A 22,958-nucleotide genomic window follows, 5' to 3' on the forward strand; every position below is an offset into this window, starting at 1 on the left:
TGTTCTAGGTTACAGCTCTGGCACCCCAATGTTCCAGGTTCTGGGGGCCCTCCTAGTGCTGGCACAACCTGGTATTGTAGGTCCTGGCCAGCCCGGCACGCCAGTGTTCTAGGTCACAGCCTGGACACCCCAGTGCTCTAAGATCTCGTTCTCAAGCTTCTCCCCACTCTGCCACCCCAGAACGGTGATGCTACCTGACACCTCTGATGGAGTGCTGCCTCAGTTTGTCTGCCTCTCTTTGTCCCACCCCTGGGCATTCAGCCCTACCCTTTTCATTTCAGTACAAACCCATTTCTGTATAGGGTCCTCATAACCACCTGAGAGTTGGGAGGACTTGAATTCAGATCCAGCCTCAGACACTTACTAGCTGTGTCCTTGTCTGTACAGTGGGTTCCCTAACAGCACCTACTTCTCAGGGTGGAATGAGAGCATGTTTGTGAAGCACTTGACTTGGTGCTTGGAACTAGTACGTGCTTCATCAATGCTAGTTGTTATTATCATTATGTTATCCCCATTTTACAGATGAATAAACTGAGTGCTGTAGAAAGGAAGCTTCTTGTCCAGGCTTCCACAGCTGGTTTGTTGAAGTGGAGCTAGCACTTGAATCCAGACCCTTTGACTTGAGGCCTCCTGTATCTGCACCTTCCCCGAGGGTGAGCCTCCTCCTGTCCTGGGGAGAAGGAGCAGGCTTCAGAGCTTGTCCACAACAGCCCCCCAGATTCTGCGCTGACCCCACCTTAGTCCCCAGCCTCGCTCTTCTTCCAGGGCCTGCCAGGACAACCGCGGCCTAGAGCCCCTGGGGCCTGGTACAGGACCCTCCCTGCATGTAGTAGGCAGTAATTATTGCAGTGAAACAGAGAAAGATCAAAATAAGCCCGTTCTAGATAGCTTTAATCAGTGAAGGCAAGGATCACTGCCCGCCTGAGCCTCCTCATTCTGAAACGAATGTTACACATTTAACAACGAAATGGGCAAGCAAAAAAAAAATCCTTTTCTGATGGTGAGATAGAATTGGAGAAGATCCCTGAGACTTTTCATTGGCTAATTACAGCATAAGGACGCCTCTGAGCCCCTTTTTATGCTGTGAAAAAGTGCCATCCTCGGGGAGTTAGCAAGGTTCTGCGCTTTTCTCACCTCATTCTGTTTTCTAATAAATCAGTAAAGCTTCTTAGCTTTTTAGGAAGGATAGACTGATTTATAGGTGCCATATGGTGACATCAAAGGGTGCTTTTCTTTTTTTTAGCTAGAAGTGGGTATTTCCACACCTTTGCTCAAAGCTAGAAATTCAAATTCAAAAAATGGTAATTTTTTTCCTACTAGAATATCCTGCTTAAAGTGAGGTCTGTGGGATTTTGTTTTGTTTTGTTTGGAGGAGTTGGGTAAGACGGGGAGGCTTGGCCTTAGTGTTTTGGATCTGTTTTTGTTCAGAAAGTCTACAGCGCTAGATAGTGAAATCACTGCACGTTGCAGCTGAGACCAGGAATCTGCAGGGCCAGTTACAGACTCCATTGAGCACTGTCTAGCTTGGAGCTTTCTGGGGCTGTCCATCTTCCAGACTGGCTTTGTGGGGGCTCCCAGAGGCCCAGCTGGATGGGTTCACTGGGCTGGGATGGGGAAAACTGAGGCCCGTGTGGGCTGTAAGTGGCAGACCTGTGCAGGAAGGGAACAGCGCAGTTCAGATAGATTTACCAGGTGGTCCTCTGACTGCAATTGCACAGTAAAAGACAATCTATTTTAAATGAAAAGAATACAGTGTTTTAGCTGAATCAAAGGCAAGTGGCCTTGTAGCAAGCAGTCCAGCCTGGAGTCAGGTAAGCGATTGGCCTCCTCCCGAGCTCAGATCACAGGCATTGGGCCTTCCCGCATGAAGAGGTGCTCCTTGTGATGGTTTCCTTCATTTCGTGTGTTGGTGTCCTCATTGCCTGGTTCAGGGCCAGTAAATACTGGTTGGTCAATCAGTCACTGGTATGACCTCGGACGAGTCACTTAACCGAGGGAGAGAAGGCTCAGATTAGCAGGCCTTGGAGGTCTTTTGTCTTCTCGTGGACCCTGCAAGCTGAACTGTGCATGTCTTCAGCTTCATCCTCAGCCTCTCTGTCCCATCCTCTACCAGCATCCCCAGTGAGTGAACTCCATCGTCTTTTTGTGGCCAGTTCTCTAGCAGACTGAGCCCTCCCCCCCACCCAACCACACAGCTGGGTCTCCCTCAAGTTCCAAAACTTTAAATTCTACCTTCTCATTCTTCTCTGACATGAATCCTCACTCTCACTTTGAAGTTCTAGTGACCTCAGATTTAATACAGAAGCAATCTGAGAATGTCAATTTAAAAAATGATCTATTCCTAGCCCAGACCCATTGACAGGTAGTGACTAGTCAGTCAGTCAATGGGAAGGGAAAGTGGTGTCCTCTCATTAGAATTAACATCCATACGAAGCGTAAGAAGAAATTCTAACTCTTCTTCCCAGAAAGGTGGGCCTCCCAGGACACCATGATCCAGAAGGCCCGGAGCCTCTTGGAGACTGGCCTGGGAAAATGGCCTAACTCAAGAGGTTGTCCGAGTTGACAAGAACGTGAGAGATGATCTAATCTAGCTCGCTCATTTTACAGATGAGAAGACGGAGGCCCAGGGAGGTTCGGGTCTTGGCTGAAGGGTTGAATTGTGACTTTCAGAGAATGACATGAATGTGTGAGGTGGCATTCAGTGAATCATCCCACAATCAGAGGGTATGAGACTCTAGTGCGTCAGATGCTCTGTGTAGTTCCCGCTGGACAGGCCTAGCTCCCCCAGAGACCTGGGATCTCGGCAGGCGAGGGACCAGGAAATGGAGCAGTAGAGCTTCTCAGCTCAGCTCACACAGTGGGGCTAGAGACAAGAGGGGAGAGGGCCAGCCTTGCCTCAGTTTACCCAGACGCTTAGGTGCTGGCCTCTACTGAATCCCTCAGACCTCCAGTTCCCAAGTCTGGGTCAGTGGAGTTCAGGCTTTCCCAGGGCCTTCCAAGGTTGAAAGCCCAGGGAGGGGCTTGAATTTCTTTTGTCCAGTGACCAACCTATCCCAATTTGGAGGAACACTGGACCTAGGAGAAGGTCTGATTTATAGGGGATTAAGCTGTGGGTGGGTGAAGGTCCTCAAGTTACTGGAAGGTGAAAGTTGGTGTACTTGGCACTGGGCAAGGTACAAAGTTTAGACAAGACATAGCCCCCCCACCATTGTGAAGGTGGGGACCTGAGTTAAAGAAGAGAATGCCCCGTGGACCAGGCAGGTAGTTGTTGCCTGAAGTGCTGTTCCCCCCAGATCCAGCAGATGGCGCTCACCCTTCATCACTTGTGAGCAGATACCAGGGATGTCCCTGAAATTCACCATAGGCTGCCAGCATCATCTGGGAGTCCTGGACCTCAGCTCTGGAGGCTGTAGGCATCACTTAGAGGGGCCTCTGTGTGAGGCTCGGCCCAGAGGAGACACAGTGAGATAGGAGAGGAGCTAAGAGCTGGCGAACCAGGCGGATCTTCCCTGCAAAACAACCATGTTGGTTCGTTTGTTTGTTTATTAAAAGTCCCGGGCTGGAAGCTCTGTTCTAGTGAATCATTCTATCAGCTCATGTTGGAAAAGCATTCCTAGCAGCTTCCCTGATCTGGGAGTTCACTTGTCGTCTTTGAATGGAACGTACACGTTTACGTTTGAATTTTAAAAATATATATGGTGTTATTTATTTTATATAAATATATCCACATACATACATGTGTGTGTGTATATATGTATATGTCCACTGTTATTATTACATAGCAGTTGAAGAAGCACTTCCTTTAAGGTGGCTGACACAGGCAGTTGTGTGACCATTTTTGCAGATGGTGAAACTGAGGCGTATAAAGTTTGAATTGACTTGGTGGGGTCACATGGCTCGTAAATGTGTGTGCTGTACCTTGAACTCAGTCAGGTGTTTGAATTCCAGAGTTGTTCGGTATATCAGCCACCTCACCATAAGCAAAGGAATGGGTGATCAATCACTAAGCATTTCAGTGCCAGCCCTATGCCAGACACCGTGCGGTGTTTTGGGGATACAAGACAAAGATGAAAGAATCCTAGCTCTCAGCAACTTGTTATTCTAACCTGGGAGGCACGACCACATATAAGGATATGCAGGATAAATACAAAGAGAATGAGAAAAGCATTTAAGTAAAGGGTAGTTGGGAGGGGAGGGCGGGTGCTAGAAATGGGGGTATCAGAACAGACTTCTTGCAGAAGGTGGTGCATCTTGAAGGAAGAGAAGGCCTTTGAAGCAGAGGTGAGAAGGGGGTGCATGAACACAAGATGTGGAGTCTTGTATGTGAAATGGGCGTCTGGCTGGATTGCAGAGGGGTAGCAGTGCCCAGGGAGGCTGGAAAGGGTCGGTTGGGGACGGCTTGTGAAGGGCTTCAGAAGCTAGTAGTTTATATTTCATTCTGGGGCAACAGGAAGCAGCTGGAACAGACCGATTGAGAGTGCCTTAGGTCTTCCCTTAAGAAAGATTCCCTGAAGCAGCAGTGTGTGGGAGAGACCTGAGGCAGGGAGCCCGGTAGGAGCCTGTTCAGTGTCTGGGGAGAGGGGATGTGAACAAGGTAGCGGCTGTGTGAGCAGAGAGCGGGGGACAGATCAAGAGACTGAGCGTGAGTTCTGAGCCAGGTAGGGGGACTTGGAGATAGTCGTAAAAACAGCCAAGAGAGGTGGTCAGCGGTGCCAGGTGCAGCAGGTAAGTCCAAACAGCGACCCTCAGATTGGGGAGCGAAGAGATTTCAAATCTTCGAGCGCTGAAGAGGTCCCTTTGGAGAGCGGTTTCAGTCGAGTGATGAAGACAGTAGCTAGCTTACAGTGAGGAATGACTGATAGCAGTGGAGAGAACAAGGGGAGACGTTTTTCCTAGGACTTTGAAAAGCCATAGGCCAGTAGCCTGGGGGCTGCTGGGTGAGGCTTGTCCTCAGTGGGGGAGGGAAGAGCTCCTCCCCAAATCTCCCCCCAGCTGGTGTGCTGTTGGTCCCCCAGGCATGTCCATCACCCCCTCCCCCCCTTAGCTTTTGTGCTCTGGTCCTCCACCTGGGCCCTGCCTCTGGCTCCCTTCCTGCAGCCGCAGTCCAGGGAAGAAAGCCTCGTGGACATGCTGATGAATGCAAAGTCTTGATAGAGGGCTCAGTGTTTACTTGTCAGAAGGTGGAGAAAGGGCATGAATTAATAGAGCATTTGCACAGGGGACACCAGAAACAGCTGCCTTGCTGACAAGGGGTTCCCAGAGGCTCCTCTCCCAGGCCCAGATGGCTTGGGGGCCTGGGTTCTCAAAGCATTGACTTTTCACTTTCGTCCTCTCAGGGTTCTTGAGGACCCTGAAGGGCTGTGGGTGGGGTGGGGAATTAATTAGCTTTTTGAACAGGTATTTCCCCGGGTGGTGATAGGGTAATAGCTGGTTGGTACAGACATCCTGCCACCATGAGGCACTGGCTCCCCCATGTACACAGAGGGTCCAGAGGAAGAGGGGCTTGAGGTCAGGGAGGCCCTGTGGCGAAGGGTAACTCACAGCTCTGTACTGATGAAAACCCTTCTTGCCGCCATAGAGTTCCTTGGCCTTCTGAGGCCGGGCGCCTCAAGGAGTCCCCAGTGTGCCTGCCTTGTCCTCACTACTTGACACGCGTGGGAGCATCAGCCACTGCTGTTGTGGGGGCACTGCTAGAACACGCAGTTCCCTGTGTCATCCCCGGCCACGGGTGGCCGAGACGGAGGCCCGTTTTCCCTTCCTCCGCCCTCCCCGGTCACTTCCCTCCCCACGGCCTTGCCTGGGCTCTTGTTGGACTTGATCATTGATCTGAGACCCGTGGGGGCAGGGCCATTCCATGTCATCCCCTGCTCTCTCCTCCTTTCACATTAACCAAAGACTTTCTTCACCTAGCTCAGTGCTCTGGGCTGATTTCAAGGATTCCATCGAGCTTCTCTCCTGATACAGGGAACCGGGTTGATTGTGTCTTGTTGGTGACTTTCAGCGTGTCCCATTGATGACTCACGTCACTCTTCCCCCTACTTACCTGTTTCTTCTAAAAAGACAGACACTGTGGGGAGTAAGTTCATACTTTCTCGTGTCTCTTCACCGCTCTTCACAGTCTTTAATTGTTGACGATTGCTGAATTTTTGCTAAATTTTTTAACTGAGTACTAGTAAAGGGGAAATATGGCTGTCATCTCTTTTTTATGGCTTTTTCCATGTAATGACTAGATTTCTTATTTGAAACCCTCAAGTACTTCTGTTTAACAGCTTTCCTGTCATTGGTGCTTTGAGATCAGCAGAATGGGGGTGAATGATCTGTGGCCAATTTTGGAGCCGGTCAAGCAGCATACCCATCTCCAGAGCCTCCAGGGGAAAACCCTCGCAGTTGATCTGAGTCTCTGGGTGTGTGAAGCGCTTACAGTCAAAAAGATGGTTGGCACCGTCGTCAAGCCCCATCTCAGGTGCGTATGGGCTTCTGGTCGCCCCATCCGTCCACCAGGGCCTTGGTTTTTATGTCTTACCGCTTCTGTTCAGTGTGATGGGGTTGAGTATTGAAAGTGCAGCATCCCTGGATTTCCTGCTCCTCATTCAGGAGACATGATGTGAGAAGACAGGCGAATGTTTCATTGCACACTCATTCCATGTCTTGACCCATATCTGGCCATTGGGCCCAGGTGGCCCTGGAGGAGAGAATGAGACTGTTGACTGTGCATCCTGCCTCACTTAAATCCAGTGCACTCACGTGGCGTGGCATCACCCCACGGATGTCACAGTCCTTTTTGAGAACCGAGGACACACGGCAGGGACAGTTTCACGTCAGGCACGGCGTGAGGGACTGGGGGCATAAAGACAAACACGGCACATCCCCTGCCCACAAGAGGATTGCATTCTTCCGGGGGCAGACAACGTGGACGCGTGTAAATGAATCTCAAGTGGAGGCAGAGTGAATCCAAAATCATTTCCTGGGGGAGGGGTCCAGGGAGTCCTTGTAGGAGGTGGGTTTTCTAACGGCGGGGAGGCATGAGACGCAGCCTCCCTCCAGGAGGGCTGAGGGACCTGGGAGAGAAGGGAGTGTGTGGGGACAGCAAGCCAAGCAGACAGGAGGGATGAGGGGTCGTCAGCCTCAGGGCTTACACACCCGCCTACTTTTCTCATTCATTTAAGTTTGTTTGTGCTGTTCAGGAACTTATTTTTTCGGATCTCGTCTCTGACTTTAATGGGAGTAAAACTGCTCTTCGTCACGGAAGGCGATGCTCCCAAGCTGAAAGCGGACGTGATGAGCAAAAGGAATGAGACGCGATATGGGCCCCCCCAAAACCGGACCCACCGGCCCACGAGATCCTCTTTCAAGGCCATCTTAAAAGAGGTGAGCAGCCACAGCCAGGGTCCCTTCTGTCCACAGAGTAGACAAAGAGGGGAGGAGCGCTTGCTGAATTCGGTCTCGTAGCATGAAGTTTTACATAGCATCTTTATCCGAAAGAGAGCCCTCCCGATGCGGTGAGGCTGGGGTTCATAGAGCAAGATGGGCTTTGGTCAAGCTCAATGCATTATGGTCATTCTTCTCTTCCTTAAACTGGCAGAATGTTCCTGCTTGGCACACTGAGCATACCCCCTCCAGATTTATGAAGCTTGTGATTTTTATACCGTTATCCCAAACAGGGAGTATGGCAGTTATCGTAGACAGTCGTGATCATGTACCATCATCAGATTGGGCCTTGAAAGCCCGTTTGCTCTACACAAGGCACCTGCTCTGATACTGTGAGTCTGACTCTTGCTTCTTTGCTTTTCCACCACTCTGTCTGTTACAAGACAAGGTCTTTTTCTAACAAGTTCGTAACTGATGGATTGGACGCGGAGAAAACGAACAGTGTCGTCCTCCCTGCTCCTCAGCCATCACTGAGGTCGCGCTTCTCCACCGAGCCTTATTCATGTCCCCGTGGCTTTATTCCTTCAGCGTAGGTAAAGAGAAGTGAGGAGGCATAAACAGGCCACGGTGATCCTTCGGTGGTATAAAAAATCAATCTGTGGGGCAGCTAGGTGGTGCAGTGGATAGAGCTCCAGCCTTGGAGTCAGGAGGGCCTGAGTTCAAATCTGATGTCAGACACATGACACTTGGTAGCTGTGTGACCCTGGGCAAGTCACTTGACCCCAATTGCCTAACCAAAAGGCAAAAAAAAAAAATCAATTTATGCTGTCCCAAAGGCTGCCCGCCTTGACTTTTAATGGGAACTTTTGACTTTTTAATGCCAGAAGACCCAGAGGTCGCTTGGAGACGGAGTCAGAGACTGGGGCAGGCTGAGTGACTAACCCAGCATCAACCCCAGAGAGTGTTCTCTGGCAGAAGGCAGTAAGCTGGTCATCACCTTTTAGCAGTGGCCCTCAGTGGGTGGACAGCATTAGTCTGAGTGTCGTGGCCACGTGAGAAATGGAAAACTGCTGGTCATCTCCTAAGCCCAGTAAGAAATCTTTAGGTGTTCACATTGAAACAAAAGAATGGCATGTTACAATTCAGGTCACTGTCATTCAAAGACAATCGAAACTGCATCGTCTGTGTCCATCTGCCTATCTACGTATCCATCCATCTCTCTATCATCTGTCTCTCTATCCATATCATCTGCGTATCATCTATCCATCGATCTATATTACCTTTCTGTTCTCTAGCTCATTTATATATCATCCCTCTATCTGTAATCGATTTATTTGGAATTTGTATATTCTTTTTTTTTAGCTAGGCAATGGGGTTAAATGACTTGCCCAGGACACAGCTAGTAATTATCAAGTGTCTGAGGCTGGATTTGAACTCAGATCCCCGACTCCAGGGCCAGTGCTCTATCCACTGCGCCACCTAGCTGCCCCAAATTTGTATGTTCTTTTTTTTTTTAGGTTTAATATCACAGGAAAACTTTTTTTTAATTTTTAATTTTTTAATTAATAAATTTATTTATTTTTAGTTTTCAACGTTTACTTCCACAAGATTTTGAGTTCCAAATTTTCACCCCATCTCGCCCCTCCCCCCACTCCAAGATGGCATGCATTCTAAATACCCCTTCCCCTAGTCTGCCTTCCCTTCTATCTCTCCCCCTCTTCTCTTATCCCCTTCCCCTTCTGTTTTCCTGTAGGGCAGGATAGATTTCTGTACCCCATTTCCTGTATTTCTTATTTCCCAGTTGCATGTGAAAACATTTTTTTAAACATGTGTTTTTAAAACTTTGGGTTCCAAATTTTCTCCCTTCCTCCCTCCCCACCCACTCTCATTGAAAAGGCAAGCAACTCAATATAGGCTATACATGTGCAGTTATGCAAAACACTTTCATAGTAGACATGCTGTGAAAAACTAACACTATTTCCCTTAACCCTATCCTGCCCCCCCATTTATTCTATTCTTTCTTTTGACCATGTCCCTCCTCAGAAGTATTTGCTTCTGATTACCCCCTTTCCCAATCTGCATTCCTCTCTATCACCCCCTTACTCGCTTGTCCCCTTCCCCCCCTATTTTCCTGTAGTGTAAGACAGATTTCCACACCCAATTGAGTGTATATGTTATTCCCTCCTTAAGTCAAATCCTATGAGAATAAGATTCACTCATTCCCTCTCACCTTCCCCCATTTCCCCTCCACTGTAAGAGCCTTTTCTTTTTTGTTTTTTTGTGAGATAATTTACCCCTTTCTACCTCTCCCTTTCTCCTCCTAGCATAATCCTCCCTCACCCCTTAATTTTATTCTCCACCCTTCATCTTCAACTCACCCTGTGCCCTCTATGTATCTATGTATCTGTCTATCTATCTATCTATCCATCTATATATACATACATATAATTTTTACCGTCCAACTACCCTAATACTGACAAAGATCTCATGAGTTGAGTTACAAATATCATCTTTCCATGCAAGAACATAAACAGTTCAACCTTAATAAGTCTCTTATGATTTTCTCTTTCCTGTTTACCTCTTCATGTTCCACTCCAGTCTTGTATTTGAAAATCAAATTTTCTATTCAGCTCTGGTCTTTTCATCAAGAATGCTTGCAAGTCCTCTGTTTCACTGAATGACCATTTTTTCCCCTGAAGTATTATACTCAGTTTTCCTGGGTAGTTGCTTCTTGGTTGTAATCGTGTCTCCTTTGCCCTCCGGAATGTTGTATTCTATGCCCTGCGGTCCCTTAATGTAGAAGCAGCTAAATCTTGTGTTATCCTGATTGTGTTTCCTCAATACTTGAATTGTTTCTTTCTGGCTGCTTGTAATATTTTCTCCTTGACCTGGGAACTCTGGAATTTGGCTACAGTATTCCTAGGAGTTTTCCTTTAGGGATCTCTTTCAGGAGGAGATCAGTGGATTCTTTCAATTTCTATTTTGCCCTCTGGTTCTAAAATATCAGAACAGTTTTCCTGGATAATTTCTTGAAAGATGATGTCTAGGCCCTTTTTTTGATCATGGCTTTCAGATAGTCCAATAATTTTTAAATTCTCTCTCCTGGATCTATTTTCCAGGTCAGTTGTTTTTCCAATGAGATATTTCACATTGTTTTCTAATTTTTCGTTCTTTTGGATTTGTTTTACAATGTCTTGATTTCTCATAAAGTCACTAGCTTCCAATTGCTGTATTCGAATTTTTAAGGAAGTATTCTTTTCAGTAAGCTTTTGGACTTCCTTTTCCATTTGGCCAGTTTTGCTTTTGAGGGCATTCTTCTCCTCATTGGCTTTTTGGACCTCTTTTGCCATTTGGGTTAGGCTAATTTTTAAGATGTTATTTTCTTCAGTGTTTTTTTGGGTCTCCTTTAGCGAGCTGTTGACTTGTTTTTCATGATTTTTTTGCATCACTCAGTTTTTCCTCTACTTCTCTTACTTGTTTCTCAAAATCCCATTTGAGCTCTTCCAAGACCTGGGACTGATGCAGATTTTTCTTGGAGGCTTTGGATGTAGGAGCTTTGGCTTTGTTGTCTTCTTCTGGTTGTATGTTTTGATCTTCTTTGTCACCAAAGTAAGATAAAATAGTCTGACTCTTTTTGCTCTGCTTACTCATGATCCTGGCCAATTACTTGAGTTTTAAATTCTTTGTTAAGGTAAGAGTCTGCTTCCAATGTGGGAGAATGTACTGTCCCAAGCTTTGGGGGTTTGTACAGCTGTTTTCAGAGCTACTTCTAGGGACCTGTAAATTTTCAGTTCTTCCAAGGTGGTATGATAAGGGGTGAGGTGTTTCCTTTCCACCGCTACAACAAGCTCCACCACACCAGCATTCCTCCTCGCCCCAGGACCGCCCCTCAGAACTGTGACCCAGATCCAAGCACAGGCAAAGCAAGAGATTCCTGCCTCAGCACTGGCAAAGAGATCCCTGCAATCCCCCTCTGATAAGCCACACGATTACCCCTCAGTCTATGGGCCAGAAGTTCAGGAGGCAGCCACTGCCCCAGGGCCACACTCAGGACTTGGGGCTGAGACCTAGCTTTTCTCTCACCACAGTCGCAGACTTTTCCCACTGACCTTCCAACTTGTCTTTGGCATTCGTGGGTTGAGAAGTCTGAAAACCGCCACAGCTGCCTGCGATTCAGTCCTCTGAGGCCTGCTCCAGGTTCGCTGCGGCCTGTGTGCCCATGTCAAACTGCACTCCTCTCCCCACCCGGCACGATATGCCTTTCCTATCAGCCATCCAGGTTGTCTTGGGCTGGAAATTTGTTTCGCTCCATCTTTTTGTGGGTTCTGCTGCTTTAGAATTTGTTTAGAGCCATTTTTTTTTTTTACAGGTATTTGGAGGGGTTTGGGGGAGAGCTCAAGCAAGTCACTGCTTTCACTCCACCATCTTGGATCCACCCTCCAAATTTATATATTCTTAAAAGATCATTTTTAAACTTCTAAATTGTACTGCTTTGGGCGTCATAATCCCTGGAGAAGTATCTTACAGGAAACATAAGCTAGCGCAGAGTAGGCACTTAATAAATGCCTGTTGGTAGATGGATTAAAAGCAGCCCCTAATTTTGGTCGATTCTGTTCCGAGTGCCTTGACATGTTGGACTGTTTGGGAATTCCATGGGTTCAAGCAGCCGGGGAAGCCGAGGCCATGTGTGCTTATCTCAATGCCCACGGCTGTGTGGATGGGTGCCTCACCAATGACGGAGACGCTTTCCTTTACGGGGCACAGACCGTTTATCGAAATTTCACCATGAATACAAAGGTACGTATTTTCCTTTATGTGTGTTTTCAAAACTTGATTTTTTTAAATGGTTGTTATTGCCAAGTGGTTTAGATTGGGGGGGTGGTGATGTGGATTTCCGCATTGATGGCAGGTGGCTTGAGCCAGCCTCAAAGCCAGAGAGGTCCAGAGGCAGGGCCTGCCTTGGACGCATCCTGGTGGGTGGCCCCCGGCAGGCAGGTCCCTTGTCAGAGAGCTTCTTCCTTGGGCATCCCCTCTCCCAGTACACCTTCCGCTGCTCATTCCACGTTTCAGTTGCAAGTCAGGAGCCCAGGGTGCAGAGTGCGAGTAAATCACCAGCTGCACGTGCTCAGCCCTTTTCACCATAGATGTGTCTTTAGCCCTTGCAGTGCTGGAGGCCTGTGAATATGTTGATGATGAGGATTAGGAAGGTTCTTCAGCAGCTGTTGGGTCCCACAGGAACCTTGGCTGTGGAGCCCGAGGCACCTGCGTCTGCCCGTCACACAGTGACTTAAGCAGGTTGGGCTGCTCCTCCGGGCTTCCCCGTCCTCGTCTAGACAGGCCAGGCTTCTCAACCTCTTCTGCACCCTGGACTGCGTCGGCAGGCGCCCTTGGCCCCAGGACTAGATGGCCCTGTCTTCCATCTCTGACATTGTGATTTTATTTGTTTATTCTGCACACACACACACACGTGTGAAAATGCGGAGAGCTCTGGACAGTGGTTTTGAAGGAGACTTAGCCCCATGGAGGTCTGTGGATATCGACTGTTTGGAAGGTGAAGCACATGCACACTCACTTTCTTTTAGGACCCCCATGTGGATTGCTATACGATGTCCTCCATTAAGAAGGAGCTGGGCTTAGATCGGGACTCGCTGATTGGCCTGGCCGTGCTGCTGGGCTGTGACTACCTTCCAAAGGTAAGCCGCAAACGGTTGTTGTTCCATATTTGTATGGTAGCACGCCCTGGTGCCTCTGCCTGTCCTGCACCAGCCGGGCTCCCTGCCCTCTGGAGTGTGAGCGCACCTTTTAATGTGGAAAATGGTCCTGGGCCCCCGTGTTCGTTTTACTCTTGGCTGCCCTCAACTGAGAAGACCACATCATGACAGAGGGGCACACTTGGTACCCACGCGGGCTCCCAGGCCCTGGGCTGCTGAGGCGCCCTCTTCCCCTCCCCACAGGTCTTTGCTTTGTGTGTGTTTCGTATTTACGTATAGGTGTCTGCGTGCCCCCACCTCCACTCACCCCATAGGAAGCCAGCCCCTCGAAGGCAGGACCTGTCTTCATTTTTGTTTCTGTAACCCTAGTGCCTGGCGTGGTGCTTGGAACATAGTAGGACCTCCATAAAGGTTTGTTGAATGAGTGTGTGAAGCCAGTGGTTCTCCAGCTTGTTGGACTCTAGACCATTACACTCTTCTACTTCTGTGGGTTGTAACTGTCAATACTTACATTTTGGTTTTTTGGGTTTTTTTTGTTTTTGTTTTTTGTTTTTTTTTTTTTTCAGTTTTTAAGCAGTTGAGGTTAAGTGACTTGCGCAGGGTCACACAGAATACTTACATTTTGGAAATTAAAACAGATCAATTTTTAAAAACATTCGTTAATTCATTTAAAGTAATAATAAACCCATCCCCTGTTAATATGAATAGCATGTTTTTATTCAAAATAACTATTTTCCAAAACAAAAAAACACAATGAGAGAAGCATGGTATCGTTTTGCATCTTGTGACCCGTCCTTTTAAGGTCTTACCTAGGAAGAGATGCCTGGATTCTCTTAGCTGCTTTGGCTTTCAGTCGGTCATGGTGTGTGGTTTTGTTTGAAGTACAAGAAAGAAATCCTGCCTCACAGACATAGAGCTGGAAAAAGGAAGAGTTTTTTAAGAGGCAAATAAGTCTCAATATTATCGTGACAATAGTTTCGTCCTCATGGCCCCCTTGACAGGGTCTCGGGTAGGACCACACTTTGACACCTGGCATACAAAACCAGCTGCGTCCTCCTTATCCAACATAGCACAGCGCAGGGGACGTAGTAAGCGCTCAGTAAGCGTGTTGAATGAAGGAATCCCAGAAGGTGAGAGATGTCAGCAGCCACCTCTCCTCCCCCACCCACAAAGTGACAAGTGATTGAGTGAAACTAGGAGTCTTGTACATCTGTGTGATTAAAAATAGACCGCTAACGGCATGTCCGCCTGCATGCTGCGTCATGCACAGATTGACCGACGCCCAGGTGGTCCGAACTGTGACGGCATGATGGCAGGTCTCCCTCGTGATCCTCACCTCAGCACGGAAAGCGATTTCTGATCTCATCCATCCGGGAGACAACACGGTCTGTCTCTGGATCCAGAGGGGTCTTCGAGGGTCACTCATTGTGCTGCCACTGTTGGGCTGACGGGCCCCTCCTCGAATAGCGGACAGTCTCTTTCTTGCCCTTGTAGGGGGCTCTTCAGTCTCAATGTAGAGCTGAGCAGGCGATCTCCAGCCCAGCCGGTGTGTTCTCAGTGCCTCGGTGACGCCTCAGAGGAAGGCGACGTGGAGCCCACATCACGGGCAGGAAGCTGACGCTGGAGTTTTTTCCTTGTATAGCACCAATCTTTGTTGCTTCCTGTGTTTTTAGCACCTCTCCCCAGGCAGCTTTCTGCTTTTGCACTGGGTGACTTCCGGTGTGCTGTTGCATGGGAGCATGCCATCGTGGCTAATTACACAAAACAGCTTCAGCTGTCGCTGGCCCCGTGCAGGAAACAAGACCTGCAGTGTGGCTGAGTCATTGCAGTAAATGCGCATGATATGTGGGGGGCAGGGAGAGTCTGGTCCTGGCGTCAGGAAGACCTGGTCCAAGGCACTCCCCAGGCTCGTGAAGTTGTAGCTCCGTGGTCGGGGGCTGTGTGCCCTGCCTGTAGTGAGGTTCTGCCCATGGTTTAGAGGCTCAGAGAGCCGAGAGTGACTGAAAACACCTTTATCAGCGCGCGCTCCGTGCCGGACGGGCCCAGTTCTGGGGATATGCGTAAAAAGCAGGTGGTCTCTGGTCGTCAGGCAGACGTTCTTTTTTATTTTTTAAAAATAATCCAATGTTCTCCCCCCTCCCCCATTAACAAGCATTTCTACCTACTCCCCCGTCTCCAATTAAAGAATGAAAACCAAGGCCATTGTAACAAATGGACACGGTCTAACCCGACAGATTCCCTTGTTGGCTGTGTACACGTGCGTTCTGAGGCTGTCCTCTCTCTGCCCCGCGGTGGGAGCGCGCCTCATCAAGGGCCACACGGCGCCTGAGGGGTGGCATCATCTCTCCACGGAGACGGCCTTGACTCTGTCCCCTGGATGAACCCTTGTTATAATCAGTACCTTTGGTTGATGGGTTCAGTAGAGATGCCTCGTCTTTGTTCACATACCCGGATCCATCTGTGAACCCTTGACCCGCTGTGGCGTGGAGTGACCCTGGTGTGCTCCGTTCAGGGACGTCATCCAGGGCCCAGAGCCGCTCGGCCAGCCGCGGCATTGCGCCTCCATCTCAGAGGCCGTGTTCGGCTACCATGGAACGTATTTTGTTCCTGTAATTAACAGAGCGTCGCTTTCTTTTTTCTTCTGAAGGGCGTCCCTGGAGTTGGCAAGGAGCAGGCGCTAAAGCTGGTGCGCGCGTTGGACGGGCAGAGTTTACTGCAGAGGTAAAGTTCAGAATGGGCTCAGACACGCCTCACCGGCCTTGCTGGGTTGTGTGTCCTTGTTCCCTGGGCCGGCCACTTCAGGAGTGGACGCACTGCACACTGGGGAGCAGCCTCGTCTAGGAGACCCCTCAGGAGGCAGGAGAGTGGCCAGAGGAGGGCAGAGGGCCAGGGCAGAGCCGGGGTTCCGCGGTGTGGACGGATGAGGGATGGTGGACATGGTCACTCGTCACACGTACTTCGAGGCCAGGCGTGTGCAGCATGCGTGAGACTGGTCCTGTTTAGACCCAGCCCCTGCGTGTGAACCAGGGGCAGGAAAGGAAGGAAAGAAGCATGGATGGAGTGCTTACTGTGTACTAGGCCCTGTGCAGGATGCCAGGAACACGAAAGGAAAGATGGCTGTGCCCTCAAGAAGCTTGCATTCTAATGGGAGATGGGGGCGAGGAAGGACAGGAGGGAGGGAGGGAGGGAGGGGGAGAGAGGAGAGAAAGAAGGAAGGGAGGAGGAGGGGAGGGAGGGGTTTTAAGTGCTACTTTGTGCCAGGTGCTGTGCCAAGTGCTTTGCAGTTATTATCTCATTTGTTCCTCACAACAGGTGGGTGCTGTTGTTATCCCCATTTTACAGATGGGGAAAATGAGGCAGGGTTAAGTGACTTGCCCAAGGTCACACAGCTAGCAAGTGTCTGAGGCTGGATTTGAACTCAGGGACAGGGAGGGGAAGGGGATGAGGAAAGGCTCCAAAGCTTACTCCAGGAGGCACTCACCCAAGGGAGGGGAGGGCCGGCTTTGCAGAGGAATGGTTGGTGGTGACATGAGGCGATTCAGGGTGAGGAGGCCCAAGTGCGGAGGGAAGTCCTGGGAGGAGGCAGCAGACAGGCACGGACAGACGTTCGAAGTCAAGGCCAGGAAAGAGCCAGGAGGACGAGGGGTGGCGGTCGGCAGAGGCGGATCTCGGCTTGCTCGTCATGCAGAGGATGTCCTCGAGGGTCAGGGCCCCTGCCCAGGACAGCCTCATGCCCAGCCGAGATCTCAGTGAGCAGGGATGCTGAGAACAGGATTCTGGTTCCAGGCGGGGGTCGGGCTAGGCCAGCAGCCACTGAGGGCTCTTCTAGCTTTTTAAGTTTGTTTTGTATTTAAAAAGTTGTTTTATATTCACAGATTCTGATGTAAAATTCTGCATGTTCACCTAGACTCTATTTTTGCCCAAGGATGCCTGAGGAACACTCAGGCCCCCTTTTTTGTTTCCTTTATTTTTCTGTACCTCTTGTGATGAGTGGTGTAGCTACGATGACTCGAGTTAGGAATAAACTGTTCCCGTCAAGTCTAGTTGTAGCCGTCTGCCGACAGCCAGCAGCTTTCAAGCAGATCGTTTCAAAGCAAGCAAAGGCAAATAAGACGTCCATGGACTCTGCAATGTCTTGTTAGGAACTCAATCTGGTCACCTACACAGCGTTATGTAGTGAAGCGCACACATGTGCCGGCTCACCTCCTCTGGGAGAGCCACAAGTAGTAACATTAAAAAGAAGCCAAGCGCAGTCACTGACTCAGACGTGTGATGTCAGGCCCGAGGCGGGCACTTTGAGCTCTGCTTTCCCTGACATTCAGTGTCGGTCTACAAAGGGAAGACGACCTTTTAAAGTCAGTAAATGAGATCGCCAGAAGAAGGTCTGGGAGGAGGCCCCCTGCTTCTTAAGTTCTCTGAGAATCATGTTCGTCACATCTTTTGAGAGAGAAGCCCTGATCTGCAGTTTCTCTGCTTTCCCAGCAGAAGGGATCACTTGAGGGGACGAGAAGGAGGCCGGGTCCCTGGGCTGAAGTAGGGAGGTCATCGTGGCGTCTCTGCCTTTGGCCAGTCCCGGATGAGCCGCCCTCTCCTGGGACGGTAGATTTGCCCAGACGGAGAGCATCGTGAGGGGTTCGATTCAGGGCAGTGCACATCCTCCCTCTGACATGGACGAGCGAGCCGTGTCTGGCCCAGTTTTCTTTCTGGACTTGGGTGTCCTTGTCTGTAAAGTGGGGACGCTCTGGACGCTCTCTGCTGTATGGAGTTGTTAAGTAATTTGGAAGTGTGATGCCTGAGAGAGAGCTGAGCTGCCCCAATGTCCTGACCTGCCTTCTGCTTATTGTATCGTTACCTTACCAGGTTTGATCGGTGGAAGGAGGAATCCAACGGCCTTGACCCCCCACCAGTCGCAGTTAAAAAGCCAGCTCATTGCTCCGTGTGTGCCCATCCAGGTGGGTGGACGTTTTTGGTGTTGTTCAGTCATTCGGTTGTGTCCGACTCTTTGTGACCCCACGGACCACAGCACGCCAGGCCCTTCTGTTCTCCACTGTCTCCCACAGTCTGGCCACGTTCCCGATTTTCTGGACTCCCACGCCGTTCCTCCTCAGCTGCCTTATCCTGGACCTTCACCCTCGAGCATCCCACCACTCTTGTGATGTTTACCATGCTCATCCCCCCCTTCTCCTCCTGGAGCCTCTGCTTTGTGGAGGGGCCCAGGCTGATCTCATTCCTTCCTGCCCAGGGTATTGGTCTCAAAAGAGGGTGCAGGACGACCAGTTAGGGAACTCGAGGAGAGCAGCTCCGCACATGGCCCACTCTCCTGGTCCCCGGGCAGCAGGGCAGCCAGCCGTTCCCACCTGATCCACCCCACCCCCACACAGCAGCCCCTTCTGCTGCCCATATAAATGGGGGGGGGCACAGAGAAGCAGGGAGGAGATATCAAGGCTGTGTCCCTGCTTCTCCAGAGCCTTCCTCTCAGGGATGTGGGAGGGAGCAGCATAGGGAAACCTGGGGGTGGGAAAAGTCCCGCATGGGCCTAGGCAGCCTAGAAAGGGGAAAATCCTTCCCTTTGCATGCTGCCTTCCCAGGCTCTTTTCTCCTCCCCATCCTTCGTCATGTCTCTAATACTCAGTCTCTCCCTACCTACTGGTTCCTCCTCTGCTCCCTGCAAAACTGACCAAAAATGACTCTGTCTTAAGAAACCCTCCCTGGATTCTCCCAAGGCCGCCAGCCATCGGCCCGTCCATCTGCTTCCCTTCTCAGCTGTCCACGCTCAGTGAGGCCCTTTCCTCTCCTCTCATTGACTCCTCAGGCCTCTGCCCTTGAGCTTCCAAGCTCATCGCTCGGCAGCTGCTTTCTCCAGAGTCCGCAGTGACCTCTTTCAGGGGCCATACCCTGCGCCTTCTCCATGTCTTGGCCGTATTGGGCACTTTGGATTTCTTCTCTTCCCAGATCCTCTTGACTATAGGTGTCTCCAGAGTCCTGTCCTTGGCGGTGGCTTCAGCCATCATTTCTGCCTCAATTCCCACATCTCCGTCCCCCGCCTTCGGGCAGGCGTGTCCATCAGGATGTCCCGTAGCCATCTCCACACGTCCACAACAGAACTTGGGATCCATCCCTCTAACCCTCCCTCTTAGCCCCCCATTCCTGTAGGCACCCAAGTTGACAGCCGTGGTGTCCTCTCTCTCGCTCGCCCCTTAGCTAATCACTTGCCAAATCTTGTCCCTGAATTCTCTGCAGCATTCCCTGGATTTCTCCTTTTCTCTGTACTCACAGAGCAGCCACCCTGGTCCGGGCTCCCTTACCTCTCCTCTGGACTGTGCCGATAGCCCTCTGAGTGGTCTTCCGGTCCGATCCAGTCCTTCTCTGCAGCTCCTTTCTGCTCTTCCCCCTGGCTCCCCTGTACACACCCTGTGTCACAGCCTTGCTGGCCCATGGCTGTTCCTCACCCCCACACCACATTCCATCGCTCCTCTCTCCACTTTTCCATTGGCCGTCCGCCATGCCTGTAGAGCTCTTCCTCCTTGCCATCATCCCTTAGCTTCCCTGGCTTCCTGTAAGGCTTGGTGCATATCCTGCCTCCTCCAGGAGGCCTTCCCCTCACAGGCTACCTTACTTTCCATCTACTCTGTGGATGCTATCCGTGTATACGTCATCTCTTACTCGGATGGGAGCTGCGGGACGGCAGCGTCTGTCTTTTGTCTCCGTCTGCATCCCAAGCCTTCAGCCCAGCATCTGGCCTCCGGCAGAGGTTGAGTGAGGCCTTGTGGTAGATTACTTAAATGATCTTCATTTCATCCTTTTAAAACTCTGTTTTTGTGTATGTTGTATGATGTACATAATATATCACTACAGGGGTAACGTATGTAATGTATTAATAAATACACATCTATTGGGGGAGTGTGCTCAGAAATTTTTTTACTGGTGGGGGTGTACCATCACAGTTTGGAGCGTCTGGCTTAGAACATAGGATCGGAGTGAAAGTAGCATTAGGTAAGACCAACCAGAGGTGTGGGGAGCCAGATGTTGGATGGTCTGGTGTTTAGAAAACTAGTGAAACTTACTTGTGCTTTTCTTTGAAATTTGGCATAAATTCCTGATAAAAATTAGATCCTCCAGGGCAAAAAATTAGCATTAAAAATCAGTCTTTGTTTTGAATCTGGGACAGGCATGTTTTATTTTTTTTTAAATCTCAGTACCCTAATTAAGATGTTTGTGGGTGTTGTATGCATTTTCATAAACGAAGTTAGATTTGTCTGGAGTAGCCATTTGGAAGTGGTCAGCGACCTGGGGGTTTGTGTCCCTTGCAGGCTCCCCCAAGGACCATGAGCGTAACGGGTGCAGGCTGTGTGGAAGCGAGAAACACTGTGAACCTCACGATTATGAGTACCGCTGCCTTTGTGAGTGGCATCGGGCGGAGCACAGAAGACAGCAAGGCGCAACTGAGGACAGCATCAGGAAGTAGGTCGTTTCTCTTTCTCCCCGCGAGACCTGTCCCCGCGTGGCAGCTCCCCGCCCAGCGGCTTCCCACGCAACGGGCATCTTTTCCACACAGCTCAGTCACCTTTGGCCGTCCCCACAAGGGAAAATCAGGTTATGCTCGACTCACTGAACCTTAGAGGTGGCCGGAGGGGTAACGGCTGCCTCTCAAGGTCAGGCGCGGCCCAGGACGGAATTTCTGCCAGCGTGAAGGACCCTTGGAAGCAGTTTGATGACAGTGGCCACCCTATAGCTAGCTCCCAAGGGGACGCTGAGCCCTGCCCTCAGGACGTTGATACTCTAAAGGGCCAAGCTTCGTCTCCAGTCCCTCGGCTGATTCCCTTGTGGAGGTGGCCTTTCCAGGTGGCCCATGCAACGGTGCCTTCCCTCATCACCTCGCATTCATTAAGCACCTGCTGTGTGCCAGGCACCGTGCTGAGGAGACATAAAGAGGCAAAAGACAGTCCCTGCCCTGGAGGAGCTCAGAGTCGAATGAGGAAGGCCACGACCAAACTCTACGCGGAGTAGACAGAGGATGATTAACAGAGAAGGCACCAGAGTTGGGGGGGTTGGAGCAGGCTGCCGGCTGAAGGGGGGATGTCAGTGGGCACTTGAAGGAAGCCAGGGAGCTCAATGGTCAGAGCAGAGGAGGAAGAGAGAATGCTGGAGCCCAGAGATAGAGCTTCTTGGTGGTGGGACAGCTAGAAGGCGGGGATCAAAGAGTGCCTGGGAGGGCGTAAGGGCTGAGACAGCCAGACAGGGAGGCGGAGGCAGGTGACGAAGGGCTTTGAAGGCCAGACAGAGCGTTACATATCGGATACTGCAGGTGTTGGGGAGCCTCAAGAGATTACTGAGTAGGGGGTGATGGGATCAGATCTGCACGTGGCTGGACGGAGGATGGACTGGAGTGAGGAGGGACCGGAGGCAGGCAGAGCCCCAGCAACTACTGCCGTAGTCCAGGCATGAGGCGCTGAGGGCCTGCACCAGGTGGGGGCAGGGTCCAAGGAGAGGAGGCGGCGTAGTGGGGAAATGATGCAGAGGTGAAATCACAGGCCTTGGCAACCTTGGATATGGGGACGGGGGTGAGAGAGTGAGGAGTCCAAGGCGACCCCTGACTTGGGAGCCTGAGAGGCCAGGAGGAGGGGGATGCTGTGAACTGTAGCAGAGAAGGCAGGAGGCGATGGGCTGGAAGGGGGTCGTCTGAGCAGGTAGAGGGGCTGCCTTGGTCAGGGGTGAAGGGGGAGAGGGGCAGGAGGCACCCGAGTGGTGGCAGAAGAGGGAGCCCACAGTGAATGGCCTGTTTTCTGTAAAATAGGAGTCGGGGTGTGAGCTGGGGAGTGGGGGCAGGGGGAGCTACAGGGAGCTTGATTGGAATTGCCCTGAGAGCACCTTGTCTTCTCTTGGAAGAGGGAGGCCAGCCCTGCTGGGAGCAGGGATCGTTCTCTGTGGGCCGCTGGCCGGGGCATCCATAAGTGTTTATTGGTGCCGTTCCCTGCTACGTCCTCCCTGATTTCTGTGGTTTCTTTGACTTAATTTGACCACGAAGGGAGGTTCAGGGTCCTGTGTAATTCTCATGAGTGCAGCCCCTGCCTGCCCCAGGCTCAGAACTGCTGGGGCCCACTGTTGGCGGGGCCACATTTGGTGGGACCTGCCCGGGAGGGCTTCTCACCTGGCTGGGAGCCTCTGCTGGATCTCGGCCTTGAAGGGCCCCAGAGGAGGCACATCCTTCAGAGAACAGCCAGGTGACCCCCCAGGTGATGAGGCCAGTCCAAGATCCTGTTTCCCAGCGTTTTCAAGTATTCACAGCTCCTCTGCTGCTACGTCCCTGTGAGAGAGGTCACCAGAGCACGAGCACCTCGTTTTTTCCATGAGCAGTTGGAGGTTCGGAGGGATGAGTTGACCTAGCCGCAGAGGTCTCACACCTTCCCTGAGCCCCCACTCCTGGCGGGGGCCCTTTCCCTTGTGCATCTCTCCCCAGCACGGAGGTGACCGTCCGTCGGGGAGGGCTCTGGCCTGGGCGGCCGAGGCTGCTGAGAGAGGGCTGGCCTCGCCCTGACACCCTCTGACCTTTTGGCTTGTGCCTTATTTCCAGGAAAGCTTGCAGTTGTGAAGGATTCCCATTCCACGAGGTAACAACCAAAGCAGGCTGTGAAACATTTATTCCAGGGAGTTCAAGTCAGGCGAAATCTTAAAGTCCTGTTCTCTTTCTTCCCCTCCACCCCTTTCTAGGTTATTCGAGAATTCCAGTTGAGCAAGGATAGATTGACGAAGAAAATCCTCTGCCGCAGACCTGACCTGTTATCTTTTCAGGTACGTTCAGGGACAGCGTGACTTAGTCCATACCCTAGAAGGTTGGCAGCTGAAGAGGAGACAGGATGGGCAGAGCCCAGCCCGGCCCCC

General features: G+C 50.8%; 1 protein-coding gene across 2 annotated transcripts in view; it reads left to right on the forward strand.

Annotated features, from left to right (window-relative positions):
• The window catches only part of GEN1 (GEN1 Holliday junction 5' flap endonuclease), a 30,627-nt gene that overhangs the window by 1,358 nt on the left and 6,311 nt on the right, over positions 1-22,958 (forward strand). The window contains exons 2-10 of one of the 2 annotated variants that reach the window (XM_027855606.1): positions 6,270-6,463; positions 7,185-7,368; positions 11,989-12,165; positions 12,951-13,061; positions 15,727-15,800; positions 17,940-18,031; positions 20,390-20,540; positions 22,651-22,687; positions 22,788-22,868. In XM_027855606.1, coding sequence (XP_027711407.1) covers positions 6,303-6,463; positions 7,185-7,368; positions 11,989-12,165; positions 12,951-13,061; positions 15,727-15,800; positions 17,940-18,031; positions 20,390-20,540; positions 22,651-22,687; positions 22,788-22,868 — 1,068 coding nt within the window. In that variant the 5' untranslated portion in view covers positions 6,270-6,302. The remainder of the gene's footprint in view (positions 1-6,269; positions 6,464-7,184; positions 7,369-11,988; positions 12,166-12,950; positions 13,062-15,726; positions 15,801-17,939; positions 18,032-20,389; positions 20,541-22,650; positions 22,688-22,787; positions 22,869-22,958) is intronic. The other variant, XM_027855607.1, reaches the window with a different exon arrangement.

This window comes from Vombatus ursinus, unplaced genomic scaffold (genome assembly GCF_900497805.2).
Source record: "Vombatus ursinus unplaced genomic scaffold, bare-nosed wombat genome assembly UNPS02010980.1, whole genome shotgun sequence".
NCBI lineage: Eukaryota > Metazoa > Chordata > Mammalia > Diprotodontia > Vombatidae > Vombatus > Vombatus ursinus.